The following is a 15,797-nucleotide window of genomic DNA, read 5'->3' on the forward strand; positions in this document are numbered from 1 at the left end:
TATGAATTGATTTCTTGACAAGCTGGATGATCTGAAAAAAAAGTGTGCTGTCCAAAAAGGTTGTGTTCATCCTTTCAGTTATATTTGGTGACAAAGACATCTCCAGGATACTGAAAAAAATATTCTCAAAATTAGAAATAGGGGGCTCTTATTAGAATATTATTTTGATGGGAAAAAAAGTTGAAAGTTACATTTCATGGTTTATGCTGACAGCCTGAAATGTTTATATACGACAGATATATTTTTCTAGAATATAATTTCCCATAATTAAGGATGCATATAACACACATATTATAAAAGAATAAATAAGCCTTGTACATTGATCAATCTGAAGGGTGCTAATTGGGATTGTTCAATAACCAATATATTAGCAAATATCGCTGTGGGCGCTTATTAGAGCAGGGCGCTTATTACGTTGAATACGGTACATATCACATAGCAAGGTCTTGAGATACTTCAGTACAGTCAAGCAATGCATTTCCTCTCCTCTCCACGGTGTATGTATGATTTTTTCTATTTTATTCTGTAGGTGAATGGCATGGATTTCCGCAATGTTGATCACAACCAGGCTGTTTCGGTTATGAAGAACAACACGTCGGTAGCCCTATTGGTGGAGAGACTTCAGAAGGTCAACATTGTATGACGACATCGGGAACAACGACCTCTCATAACATACCAATCCCACTCTCGGAACACTCATGGCACATCCAAATTGTCGGAACCGAGGTAGCCTTGATGTAGACATGACGATATATGTCCACTGGAACATGACTGTCATTGTCTGTCTGGACACTCATGGCACATCCACAATGTCGGAACCAAGGTAGCCTTGATGTAGACATGACGATATATGTCCACTGGAACATGACTGTCATTGTCTGTCTGGACACTCATGGCACATCAACATTGTCAGAACCGAGGTAGCCTTGATGTAGACATGACGATATATGTCCACTGGAACATGACTGTCATTGCCTGTCTGGACACTCATGGCACATCCACATTGTCGGAACCGAGGTAGCCTTGATGTAGACATGACGATATATGTCCACTGGAACATGACTGTCAATGTCTGTCTGGACAGCCAAAGCCTTGATGTTTGGCATCATTGACCTTTCGGTGCTTGTGGATTTGGCCCCAGGCTGTTTATATGTGTGGAACAAACCTAACAGTGATGTTTGAATAATGGATGATGTGCATTTTGAAGAGGGGAGTGAAACACCAACCTCAGAATGGCAAGATTTTCATTTACAGTGATGAAATAACAGGGAAGAATTTTGTGCCATGGTTTACAGAAACTGATGAATAAGTCATGGGTAACAAGGACAGACAATGTATCATTTGCTCCAAGGACAACAAATAAACAAGCATAAGACTTGTATGTGCTTGTGGCAATTTGCTTAGTTCAATACAGTGATGAAAGGATGTTGGTACATTCATGACTGAGAAGGATTTGAATTCCTGCTGATTTAATTCATAGCTCATACAATCTCAATACATTCCATCCTCCATTGTGATGTGTTTTATAGGTGTGTATATTGGTTGTGTGAGTAACCTCCCTTGAACTGAGGAAATCCTGCAAAATCATTGGACGATCATGTGAGAGTGATGAGATGAAGTTAGGAGGAAACACAGATTTTCTTTTATACTTGGGGAAACGATATATAGTGCATACTTTGTTGATATAGTGCATATTTTCTCTCTCTTATTTGTTTACTGTTTGTCAAAATGTTTGGCGATATTTATTATTTGTACAAACCTTGTTGATTTAATCTTACTCATGGTTCAAAGAAGAATACTACAGACAGAGTTCAGCATGCAACAAAAGGGCTGTCTGACGGTATTGTGCAGGATGAATAGGGAATAGTTCACTGTACGTGTCCATCGGATCCAGTGAAGTCAAAATAGGAACATATGTTGGTAGCTAAAGTCTTGCCAACATAGGAGACAAAATATTAGAATAGGAAAGAAAACAGACTTTGGATTGTATGAACTGTTTCTAAAGTTTGTCAACGGGGATTTATCTAGACCTGTTCAGAGGCTGAAATTTGGCCCACACATCTACAGCAAATTACAACAAGGATTACCTATTTGAAAAAAAAGATCCTAATTCCTCAGAATTTACAAAAATAACAATCAGAATATTAAATTCTTTTTTAAACAATATCACAATTATTTTCCCAATTTGGCTGCCAAAGGCACATAGTTTGAAATCCTAGATAAATCCCTGGTCACTTTCTGCTTGTAACTTACTGGTCAATATGGTTAGCCTATCCTATATATGCTGTTATACACTGACTATTTTGTGTAGTAATTTAAAACAATGAAGTCAGATTTTCTGAAATTCGTCAATGTTCCAGTATTAATATTGATGAGACGGCCGATAATTCCATTTTTGCCATCTGCTCATTCAAAGACGTATCATGCTGTGTTCAATGGCTGTATGCATCAAACCTTATCAAAACTTGAAAATGGCAGCAATTTTCATCCGAGTCCTCAAGATCATATCCACTCTTGTCTTTACATGTGTGTTATATTTGAGAAGTACTACCATGTTTGTGGATAATATTGTTTCATAATACACAGATTGTAATATCACGGAAACAAGTACATTTCAATCAGTGTAATTCATCACAATACGTATATGAATAAACATGTCATCTCATTTTGTAGATAAGAGTCTAGATTTCATTTGCTACTGGTTCTCCAACATGTTGAAAGCAATAGTAACACACTGCATGAGCCTGTGATAAGGCCATCAAGTCTGTGTTACATTATGTAATGTCCCTGTTAGGGCTGGGACGGGCAACTCGGATACTCGTGTGGGGTGGTTCCTGAGCAGGATCCGGATACCCAAAGGACTACCCGGATCTGTGGTTAGTCACGTGATATATTGTTTAATGGCAAAAATTGTTCGCATTTCTTTCTAACTATATATATTTGAATAGATATAAAACTTAAGTCAACTTCAGTGTTTGCATGACTGGATCGTTTTATACGAGTATCTGAAGACATTTTGACAGAAAGTCCACATATACAGCCCGGGAACCCAACCCACTTTTGCCCGAACTTACCCAAATACCGGACCCCCTATTACCCAACCCTACCCGGTTACCTGCTGTAGATCTCAAGATTTGGTTCAAAATGTCAATTTGGGAATTTTTTTACAAGAGCTCTGTCAATATTTATTCAGGACACAAATAAAACAATCAGCTCATGCATACACTGAATTTCACTTAAGTTTTACTTTTTACACAAACATGTTAAAGTCAGAAGGAATGTATGCATTGTCCGATAGAACATTATTAAGTTGTAGTGTAACAATTGAGTTTCATTGTTATTGCCATTAAACAGTATATCATGTGACTAAATACAGGTCTGGTTAGTCCTGTGGTTACCAGGGTTACCAGTCCATCCCTGATACTATTCAATAAAAAACGCCTTTTCATTCCCTGTTTTAAGATTTAAAATGTCTTAAAATAGAATTTTTAGATTTGGAATATAACAATACAGGTGACTGTTATTAATGTAGCCGCTAAATGTGTTGAACAGTACATCAAACAATATTCTGAAATAGAGAATATTAGGAAAAGGTGCTCAATTGTGCTTTATCTTGGTTGTATATTATTTGTTTCTCACTGAGTCATATTTATGTGTTACTATGTTTATAGTGCTATTATCCTAACAACTCATTTTCAGCTGGAGTATTGATATGATTTTCTAGCATAGACGTATCATTACTAAACCATCTAGGATCTAACACAACAGTATGAAATAACATGCAACAGTTATAAGATTTATGACATCATTTTATGATTGTCAGATGCCATGATACACGTCAGTTTCTGTGCAGTTCATTTGACTGGGAATGATCAATCTTGCTTGTCACTGTGAAACAATTAGTGTGTTCAATTCTCTAGATAATGCTGCAGGAAAGTAGTATTTATGGGCAGGGGATTCATCAGTGATGTAGATTCCCTTATTCAAATTATTTCCAATGCTGGATTGGCCCTTGTGTGTCATGTTGGATGTCGTGTTAAGCAGAGTTGGCGTATGTTGCATTGCGGGGAAGTGTATTGCAATGTATATCACAATACGCAGTGGGGCTGTAAAAAATACCAAGCTTAACCCACCTGTTCATAATACGGACTTGTCCTACATTGCCGAGGTCGGATTGTATTCAGGGAGTCATCATTTTAAAGCTTATACATTTTATCAACATCTTTAAAGAGGCTGTACATAATGTTGATATCTCATATAAGAAGTAAACGACTCGTGGTCGTTGTTTATTGTACACTAAAACATTTCAGGGAGAACAAAGCACTTGGGTCTGCGCCCCTCATGGTGTATTCTCCCCGCAGTGTTTTATTGTACGATAAACAACGACCACAAGTCATTTATTTCTTAAATAAATGAGACTACCTATTACATCCTCAACATGTGATGTCTAAGCTTGTGATTAGATAGGAAACATAATCCTAATGCATCAAGATAGGAGGTGTAATTTATATTAGTATATGTTAATTCTGCTGCGACTATTTAACATATCGATACACATGGGTAGTATTGTGATGTATAGTTGAGGTCCATAGTGCAATATACCAGTATAACGGTTATCTTGCACACTCCTAGTGAAAAGAATGCCTTCCAAAAGTAAACATGGAAAATATAAATCGAACAGTTCCCATCAACAAAGTATGTAGGACAAGTACAAGTTTTTGGTGAACAAATATTTTTAGAATTCCTCTGGGGTTGGAGTATTACATGGAAGCTGGGTGATCAATGAACTCTAGGGTGGCCATGAGGGTTGTGTGTTTGCTTGTTATACACGAAGTCAAGGTTTTATTTCCACTTTGAAAGTTGCATGATTCAGGACGTGGTGTACCCTTTCCGAAACCAGCTGTGTTTATTTCTTGCAGAAGATGGTCAAACCAATATGAAGGAAATATTTCATGTTCTCATGTTGTGATGCCAGAACAGTTGAATAATTATGCAAAAGTCCAGAGAGTTTTTACGTCAATCTGAAGTGAACAAAGTGTATTTTTATGCTGTATGTACTAATATCTTCTACATCTGTGTGTACAACTTTTGATCTTACATGGACAGATGCATGTGTCTTTTCACAGCATGATCTGTGGTTGTGATTATTTATATTTAATGCTTTTTTTTACAATTTCTAGCTCACATTTTATGACTGTATATTAAGTGTGATTTAATTTCAAAAGTGAATTGAATCTGTTTGAGATAGATATTAAGACATTACTTCTCAGTGTCTACAGAATGTGTTTTTGAATTGTATAAACAACAGAATATCAGGTAACCCAAACTAAAATTTATTTAACTGAAATGTTTTTCAGATAACGATGCTGTGAATCAACCAGTCCTTTATTATTATTTCAAAACAAATTGTTTCTTTTAATTGAATTTTCTGACAATTGAGTTAGAAATAGAATTTGAAAATACTTTTTAAATATTTCCGCTTTTAATAATATTTTATTTTAAGGAAAATAATAGCAAAAACTTTTGTTCCTCTACCTTGCAGAAAATATTTATTCTAATTGTGCCCAAAATTTAAATTTGTAAAAATATACATCGGTTCAGGAGTAAAAAATCAGTCTGTAGTAGTTCTGGATGTCATTGATGTATTTTTATGTTTTGTGAGGTACCAGGTACCAGGCAAGGTTCGCTATCCAAAATCAAGCAATTACTATTTTGGACCTTACATTGTTTCACACATTATATTATAGGGCATATATTTAATGTGTCATATTCGTATCAACGGCATGTTGTCATGGTTTCATGTTATTATACACTATTTCATCCTGTACATCCATCAGTGTCATGTGTAAATATGTCTAATGTATAATGTACTTATACATTTTCTACCTGTAAAATTCAGTATTTTTAATGATTAAAATGTTGAAATAATATAATGTATTTCTTTGTTATTCCTCAATTATGAGGGAGCACGGCCCAGTCGTCTAAGGGCGCCGCAATTCGCTGTGCAGAGTTGCGTCCCTTGGGCACGCCAGAAACCTATGATTGTGGGTTCGAATCCCGGTTTGCCCCTATTATGTTTCTAGGTTTGTCAGCACCATACCTGTGCTCATGGGTTTCACCGAAGTGGTAAACGTCTGAGACCTGCATCACTTCAGGCTTTCCTCCTACATTAAGCTTACACACCATATTATAACTGGAATACTGTTAAAAGTGGCGTTAAACCCAACTCACTCCTCAATTATGAATGTGTTTTAAATTGCATATTGTTGACATATGCCAGCTTATGTCTTTTTAAGACCATATGTTTTTGAGTGGAGTCATTTTCTAAACAACTGATCGTATGTATGTCCCTTTGGCTTAGGGCTTTATAACTTGCATTGTAGAGTTGTATCCCTTACACCCAAGGATGAGATGGCCGAAGGAATGCATTCTATATTGACCTTGATCACACACCTGCATTTTATGCATGACAATATTAAGTTGAAATTAATTATCTTCAGAACGCATCCTTCAGCTTCTCACTACCTGGTACCCATTCTACAACTGTGTAATGAAAACAATGTACAAGGATAAATAACACTGAGCAGCTAAACACCCACCAATATTGCCACAGGATTAGGATTTGTGTTCATGGTCACAGAAACGTAACACATTTTTTTTTTAAACCAATCTAGCAGACCTTGAAAGGTGTTGATTCTGAATAGTGAAAACTGGGGGGCACAGGTGGCCCAAGGTGGTCTAAGGCGCCGCAATTCACTGTGCAGAGCTGCCTCCCTTAGGGACGCCAGAAGCCTATGATTGTGGGTTCGAATCCCGGTCCGCCCCGATTATGGTTCTAGGTTTGTCAGCATCATACCCGTGCTCGTGGGTTTCACCGGAGTGGTAAAGGTCTGAGACCTATATCACTTCGGGCTTTCCTCACACATATAAGCTGACACGCCGTGATGTAACTGGAATACTGTTAAAAGCAGCGTTAAACCCAACTCACTCACTATTGAAAAGGTAGGTGTGTGTGTGTGTGGGGGGGGGTTGTTCTCGCGTTGACGTCACTCTTGAGTACCTGAATTCTAAAGTTTTTGTATAAACGATGAAATAGTATTCCTTGTCTCCCAAACATCCCCTCTCCACATGTAAATATGAGTTAAATACCACCTCTGTCGATATCGCACCACATCCCCATCTATATCGTGTCCTCTTTCAATGAACACAATATGGTCAATCGGTCTCGGTGTGAAATGGACTTTTCGACTGGTACAGTAAATTTATTTTACTTAGAATAATTACGTATTACTAACTTGAGCGGTTTCTAAACGACTGGAACTGTTGAATATGTTAAAAACCATGGACCCGATGCCACAAAGCGATCTTAACACTGCAACTGCTGTAAGTTTATGTTAAAGTATGGAAGTTACGATCATCTTAGTGCTGAGATCACTTTGTGGAAAGAGGCCTTGGTCGTCATTGTGTCATATGCAACACAGGCAGGATGGGTACCTTGTTTTGTCCTGCTCAACAGTGACTGAGTGAGTGAGTTGGGTTTAACGGCGCTTTTTACATTATTCCAGTTACAGTAAACTACGTTTATAACGAACACGCTTATAACGAACTGACGGATATAGCGAACTTACTTTTTTGTCCCGACTATTTGCTGTAGTTATGCTGTATATATGCTTATAACGAAGTTAAACGAACTACAGTTATAACGAACTAAAATTAGTGGTCCCTTATATCGTTAAAGTTCGTTATATCCGTAGTTTACTGTATATAACGGCTTGTCAGCTTAATGTGGGAGGAAAGCCCGAAATGATGCAGGCCACAGACGTTTACCACTTTGGTGAAACCCACGGGTATGGTGCTGACAAACCTAGAACCATAATCGGGGCAAACCGGGATTCCAACCCACAATCATAGGTTTCTGGCGTGCCCAAGGGACGCAACTCTGCACAGCGAATCGCAGTCCTACTCAACAAGTTTCTGACATCACGTCAGATGAACACGTTCATTCCACAAACGTTCGCATGAGCATGACCACCATACAAAGCAGGCTGCGTTCTACTTGCTAGCCTACGTTCTCCACCATCAATTCATCCACCACTGACACCACGTCATGGGCAGCATAATTTGCTGTGGTGCGCGACGTCATCAGCGTTGGTATCAACTTCGGTGGTCGTCAGTTTGGTTACAAGAAAGCAAATTCAATATCCTTCCACGATGGCCATGGGCGTGTTTACAGACGTCGCCACGAACGTTTTGAGGATGCTTTAGTGATTGCATAAAGGTCTTGAGTTGCCTTTTAACTGCTGCAAAGGCAGTTACACGCTGTTGCAATCTTACTGCACAACGCTGTGGAGATGAGATTTTGGCGATTACATGTCGCTATGGAGGTTTCCTGGTCTTTTCAGGACGATAATGCACCGATGTGTTCAGAAACGGCTGGTTACACAAGATACTGACTCTCCACAACACACCAAGTTTGACAGCAGATTGTGCGAACATGATGTATGGACTGCTCCAATCACTGGCTTCCTACTGACTATCCCTTTAAATTGTAATGCATTTCGAACTGACACACAATACACTCATTTTGACCCAATATGTCTTCATTAATTTTGAAAATGAGTTTTTCTGTTCCCTATTACATCGGGGGCCTCTCAATAGTTCCACTGAGTATAGATTTGGAGATTACCAGACTCTATCAACCTGACATGATATTTATACCATGCAGCTGTCTCAAGGTATAAATGTGGTATATCTAAAGTGGATAGGGAATTATTTTTAAGTAGTTCTCTTGATAAGGAAAGATCCTGCAGCTTGTTCATCATCGACATCATCATCGTCATCGTAAGAATATGAGTGAGTGAGTGATGTTTAACGCCGCTTTTAACTGTATTCCAGTTATATCACGGCATGTCAGCGTGATGTGGGGGGAAAGCCCGAAGTCATGCAGGTCTCAGACGTTTACCACTTTGATGAAACCCACGAGCACGGGTATGGTGCTGACAAACCTAGAAACATAATCGGGGCGACCCGGGACTCGAACCATTAATCATAGGATTCTGGCGTGCCCAAGGGACCCAACACTACACAGCGAATTGCGGCGCCTCAGGCGACTGGGCCACCCGTGCCCCCATAAGAATAAGTATACGTGACAAAATATATACATTTCATTAATAGCACAACCACGGGACACTGCGGGATGTCGACTGACAGAGTACTTTCCACTACTGTCATTGTCAACCAGGGACAATGATCCGCCGCCTGTTGCCCGTTTCCAGTATATAGACAGTGTAAATTGTGCCGTGTGTTACACTGGCAGGTCAAACAGTCACTTTGTACTCAGTGCAAGCATTAACTGCTGTACTATGTGAACCCAAACTATGTGCTGTGTGAACTCAAACAAATTGCAATCACATACAGGTTTGGAAAAAAATATTAAAATTCAAAAATAAATATGATGATATCGACTGAGCCTTTACAGTTTGTTCAGTCTTCTGGTTGTTCAAAACTATGTATATAAAACAAGTGATTTCAGGTGTATAAGTATTAAATATAAAAAACACACACTTTAACAGAGTCCGGATATTCGTGCTTGTCAAAAATCCTTTATCCACATAAGATCTTTCGCCGTTCAACGGCTCTTCATGTGTAAGGAGACCGTTAACTTACGTTGTAGTCCTAGGCGACGCAGTAGTATAGTTGGCAGTGTAACAGTGACAATATATCCAACGTACACTTAATATCTTGATTGTTTTCTTTTAATTATGTCCTTATGAATTGCCAATGTAAAATATAAAAGGATATTATCAGTTTCTTTTGCCTTCGAATATGGATCTTTCTATATATGTATATATGTATGTATATATGTATGTGTGTGTGTGTGTGTGTGTGTGTGTGTGTGTGTGTGTGTGTGTGTGTGTGTGTGTGTGTGTGTGTGTGTGTGTGTGTTGAGTACGTGCACACATCTTGTGAGGAATTGCCCCAGCCAATTCCCTCACCCTCTGGAGCATCACCGTACTAATTTGAAATTTGAATTTGGAAGCATAGAGTTGCGTTTGAATGAGGAAGATGTAACGACTACTCCGCTGTCAGTCGTGATGCATCGTGATAACGAGATGAAAGATGGAGAGAAGGAAGCGAGGCACGTGAGAGTTAGAGGTGGGCCAACTCGTATCTGCGGCCTCCTGTTATCTGGGAAGCCAGACATTTGTAGACGAGTTCTATTCAAACTTTCAAACTTGACACTCGACGTGTAGTCCACAAATGTGTTCATTCGGTTATAATCATGTGCAAAGTATATGCATAGAATTGCCCTCGTCGTTGTCAGCTTTATCTTCATCAACTTTAATAAATCAGGTCTTTCTATACGTACATCGTCATTGGTTTCTATATTTTCGTCACCAATATATTTATTGTGTTAAATGTAATTGAATGTTTAGTCAAACTGAGTTTAACCATATAAGATCGTGCGTCTCCCACCTCTCCCTCTCTGCATGTTGTTTGTTTTGTTTGTTTGTTTTGTTTGTTGTTAAACGCTGCACTCAGCAATAGTCAAGCTGTATGACGGCGACCAGGCAATACAGTGATTGATATCATGAGCATCGATCCACACAATTGGGATCGATGACATGCATCAACCAAGTCAACGTGCCTGACCACCCGATCCCGTTAGTCGCTTCTTACGACAAGCATAGTCGCCTCTTACGGCAAGCATGGGTTGCTAAAGACCTAGCATAACCCGGATCTTCATGGTACTCGCTGTGTGGAGATGTATACAGGATGCTAGTAATGATCATAATACAATAATATGTCACGTACATCCGCATACAGCATTTGCATACTGAAGCACATGCGGTGTCTCCTTAGACAAGTGACTTTGTGCGGAATGTGCCTCTGTTCACCCAGCAGTGAATGGGTACCCGGTAGGGTGAGATTGTAATGTGGCTGGTAGCCTAGCGCCTAAGAGGCAGCTTGGGTTGTATACTCCCTAGGGAGCTGAGAATGGAAATCGAGTGCTCTGTGGCATGAGTTTGGCGCATCATAAGTATGCAAATTATTATTATTATTATTATAAATACTATTATTGATATTAATGTATAATGTATTCCTTTATGTAGAAAAGAATATAAAATTTTACGCCCACCACACATTGAAGTTAAGAAGTTAAAGTTTGACTCATCTCAAGTCACGATTTCGAAGTACTGAATAAAAATATAAACACGAAACCATCCACACCCACATTTAATACAAGTGCGCTTCATTTCGCTTGTCGTGATTTAGGTCGTGGCTATTGTCCAATATGGTGAGCGACTGAAAGATTAATCACCATATGAAACATAAGTTGTTTGACTTTGTATGACATGCGAGGTGCAATGCAGGAGACGCACTTAGACAGACTGAGGGGTTACCAGATACCCAAATGTACACGAGTTTGGCGAGTGAACCCTGTGTTACAAGCCCCAAGTCATATCAGACATATATATATCATACCTTCTGTCGCCAGCCGGTCACATACACAAGCTATAGTGTGAGCATAATAAAACGATTCATGGTAGTTTGTTTCTTACCGATCAGAGACATAAGATTGATCGTTTCTGTATACAGTAAACTACGGTTACAACGAACTCAAATGGACCACTAATTTAAGCTCGTAATAACCGTCGTTCGTTATAAGCATACTACAACATCTATACAGCAAATGTCGGGGACCAAAAATTAAGTTCGTAATATCTGTCAGTTCGTTATAAACGTAATTTACTGTATTTCGTGTTAACAAACGAAAAGCGAAAATAGACAAAAAATGTCACAATGTGATCACTTTATTATTTATAGTGCTTGCCATGTGGGCATTTAACGACCAGCGCGCAGCATGTAGGATAATTATAGTTTAGAGTAGTTGAGACACGTCATAAAAATGCCAAGTTAAACAGAGACTCAAAATATGTGAAATGTATAAAGACATTATAAAAACTTGACGATATTTGGCTATTGTGGATATATATATATATGTACACACCCAATACACATATCTGATATATTCTTATTTTGAGGGATATTGTTAGAAGAGATCTACTATTGCGTGATTTAATACGTGCAAATATTCTCTTGGTCCTATGACATTATCAAAGATGTTGTTTGAATTCAAAATTTGAAAATACGCTTGTTAGTTGTTTTTTTATCATGGCAATGACATAGTGTACTTTCTCAACGGTAAACCTGGCGTTCTATAGCACCTGTCAGACCAGACACGATTTCTCTCGGAGATTCCAAATTTTATCGTCAATCTGATTGGCCGAGAGCGTCCCGGATATGACGTAAAATTTCCAGAACGTTCCAGAAAAGACGGGAAACCCCTTCAGCTTGTATTTATACCAGCGAACCGCCATCGTCACAAGTTCGGAGCGAAGCGAGTTGGCAGAGGTGTGTCAGTTACCAACACAGATTTCTGTGTAACTTGTGTTTGTTAGGATACCAGTGTGAACTCTCAAGATGGGAAAAGACTATTACAAAATACTCAATGTCGTTAAAGGAGCGAGTGATGAAGACATCAAAAAGGGTTATCGTAAAATGGCCCTGAAATATCACCCGGACAAGAATAAGTCTCCGGGAGCTGAGGAAAAGTTCAAGGAGATTGCCGAGGCATATGAAGTGCTTAGTGATCCCAAGAAGAAAGAAATATACGACAAATATGGCGAAGAAGGTCTGAAGGGTGGTATGAACAGCGGCGGAACGAGCAGTGGACAGGGTGGCACCTACCACTATTCCTTCCATGGCAACCCACACGAAACATTCCGAATGTTTTTCGGAGATGAAAACCCATTCGGAAGTTTCTTTAGTTCGGGTTTCGGAGGTCCAAGTATGCGAGGGACAGGCTTTGGTCATCATTTCGGTCCAGGGGGGCCAGACGACATGGACGTCGACGACGACCCCTTTGGTCAGCAGTTTGCATCTTTTGGACCCGGGGGACATTTTCAACAATACAGTTCGGGGGGCATGCCCAAACCACGAAGACAGGACGCTGCCATTGTCAAAGACCTACAGGTGTCACTTGAAGATATCTACAGGGGCACGACAAAGCGTATGAAAATCACCCGGAAAGTTCTCAACCCAGATGGACAGTCCACAAGATTGGAGGAAAAAATTCTTACTGTGGATATTAAACCTGGTTGGAAGGCAGGTACAAAAATTACCTTTCCAAAAGAGGGGGATCAGAAACCTCATAATATACCTGCAGACATTGTATTTGTGTTGAAAGACAAACCCCATGCTCAGTTTGTTCGGGAAGGGAGTGACATTAGATACAATGCCAAAGTGTTGCTGCGGGATGCACTTTGTGGTACTACAATTCACGTACCAACCGTTGATGGCAGGAAAATACCTCTTAACATTTCTGATGTGATAAAACCAGGTAGTATTAAAAAAATTCAGGGAGAAGGACTACCTTACCCCAAACAAGCAGGAAAAAGAGGGGATCTCATTATAGAGTTCTCAGTGGCCTTCCCTGATAAACTATCACAAATTGCTAAGGACAATCTGAAGCAGATGCTACCGCGTACCTAATGTGCAATTTTTGCATTTAGTCAGTGGCCAGGTGTTTCTTGCTGAGTGCCCCCATTCTTACCGAGAGAACTGCGTACATTGGCGCTTTTGTGGATTGTATCATGTAGTCTATTTTTATCTCACAAGTCTGACAAGTGACTCATCTGCACCAGATAAGCATTATGGTCTACTCAGTGGAGGAATCTCTATATTCAGCATCAGGGAAATTGCTGCTTAACAGGTCTAACAGTTCTTCATCTCTTCATCAATGGGCCTGAGTTAATCACTGTAACATTTTGTTGATGAATCTTTTTTGTGGTGTATTCTCGACTGATTGTGTTTGTTGTTGCATGAGAAATTGCAGAAAAATTGGGTGGAACTGGAAAACATTTGTGATCTATTATCATGATTATGAATCATTTCTATTAATTTCAGTAATGTACATATTCTTTCAGTTTAATTGTTTTAAGTGTCACAGTTTTAATATGTTTAAACTAAAGGGGAACTAGGCTGTCTCAATGACAGTCCTAGTATTTGATTATCTGTGGAGCATTGTGTTCTTGTTTAAAGTTTGACCATGTTATGTGGTGACTTTTGACACATCTCCATTATTTGTAGGATTAAATTTTTTGGACAAAATATGTTTCCACACAATAATACAGTTTACTGGTATTCTGTGATATAATTAGTAAAAACTAACATGGGTACGCTCAGAATGAGTGGTACACAGCTTAACAAAATAGGCACTTAAGTTGATGTTTAAGATTTTTGAAGGTGCTGAATCATTTTGAACATGTTAATGATGTAAAAACTGCATGAAGTATTTGTGGCTTTGGTGTATTTGTAGTAACTGTCACCATGGTTGGGCAAAACTTCAGTGTACATATCAACCTGTAAATATCCATGTACATTTATTGTATGCAACATGTACCATATATCTGTACAGGTATGTTAGCTTGTGTACAAATTGTTCATTAATTGGATTTCTCTTGGCATATTGTCAAAGAGCAAGAATAAACGTCATGAAATTATTTGTTTTTGTATGTCATGGTTATTTATATCATGTAACTTTCCAATATGGATAATTTTAAAGTAAAGGTTTGTATTGTTGATAAGGCCTTGAACAGCTGTACAGTGAGTTTGTTGTTAATACAGCACTCAGCAATATTCCAGCTAACGGCTGCCTGCAAACATGGCACATAGTCAAATCTGGACCCAATGAACCAGTGGTTGACATTGTATTCATGGTATTAGCTGTCAACCAAGTCCACCTTATCCATTAAATTGCAAGGGGTTGTATGATGCACATGGTGAGAGCCAGTTAAACCTATCTGGCAAAATTGTTCAGGTTTTATCAACATGATCAAGACCACCATTTTTTGGACGATGATTGTTTGTTGTTTAACGCTGCACTCAGCAATATTCCAGCTATATGACAGCTGTCTGTAAATAATCAAGTCTGAATCTGACAATCTAGTGATTGACATGAGCATCGATCTTCGCAATTGGGATACAATGATGAGATGCATCAACTAAGACTCATTACAGAAAAAAAAAACTGCTGTAATCTACACTTGCCAACAATTGTAGACTTGCATGGGCTGTCTTAGATATATTTGTTTCAGGGTCACTGTGACAGATCAGATTTTCGCAAGCTGTATTAACTGCTGCTCGCTATAAACGACTTTGATGCAGACTTGTCCATACCAACTAGTCTCGGACAAACCAATAGTGGCCATGTCTGTCCCTGCTCATCCACATTCACCTGATCTGTAGCTGGGCTGCATGGGGCCTGTTACAAAGTGTAGGTTCAGTTACCCGAATTGCATGATTTGTGCATGTAACTTTTGCAGTTTGGTTCACGTATTCAAAATGATCAAACATTGAGACCATTGGAAAACTTAGCACATTAGAAACAGGAAACTGAAGTCACCAGTAAATCAAATTTTACTGAGGATCAATTTTGCTGTAGTGAGTTCGATTTAACAACACTTTTAGCAATATTCAAGTAATATCAGGCATTGTACCCCTGTCAGGTATCGAACGTGGGTCTTCAGTGTGGTGGGCAAATGCTTTAACCACTAGGCTACCCTACTGTATCTAAATCTGAAGTTTTTCTCTGATTTAGGACAATTGGCCTTATCCCTGTCAAGTGTTCATTGTGTTGACCAATTTGTGAAGCAGATTACCATGATCCGGGGCTCATGAATTGAGTGAGTGAGTGAATGTTGTGTTATTCACTGTTATTCCTGCACCATTCA

General features: G+C 39.0%; 2 protein-coding genes across 4 annotated transcripts in view; both read left to right on the forward strand.

Annotated features, from left to right (window-relative positions):
- LOC139478542 (leucine-rich repeat-containing protein 7-like) overlaps positions 1–5,884 on the forward strand; it is a 114,032-nt gene extending 108,148 nt beyond the window's left edge. For all 3 annotated transcript variants that reach the window (XM_071261038.1, XM_071261039.1, XM_071261040.1), the window contains one exon: positions 530–5,884. In XM_071261038.1, coding sequence (XP_071117139.1) covers positions 530–643 — 114 coding nt within the window. In that variant the 3' untranslated portion in view covers positions 644–5,884. The remainder of the gene's footprint in view (positions 1–529) is intronic.
- A 6,486-nt stretch (positions 5,885–12,370) lies between these two features.
- On the forward strand, positions 12,371–14,567 carry LOC139478513 (dnaJ homolog subfamily B member 4-like). Its single transcript, XM_071261004.1, has one exon. The coding sequence runs from the start codon at positions 12,487–12,489 to the stop codon at positions 13,555–13,557; it is 1,071 nt and encodes a 356-aa protein (XP_071117105.1). The 5' UTR covers positions 12,371–12,486; the 3' UTR covers positions 13,558–14,567.
- The last annotated feature ends 1,230 nt before the right edge of the window (positions 14,568–15,797 follow it).

This window comes from Haliotis cracherodii, unplaced genomic scaffold (assembly GCF_022045235.1).
Source record: "Haliotis cracherodii isolate W230 unplaced genomic scaffold, xgHalCrac1.p SCAF_4, whole genome shotgun sequence".
NCBI lineage: Eukaryota > Metazoa > Mollusca > Gastropoda > Lepetellida > Haliotidae > Haliotis > Haliotis cracherodii.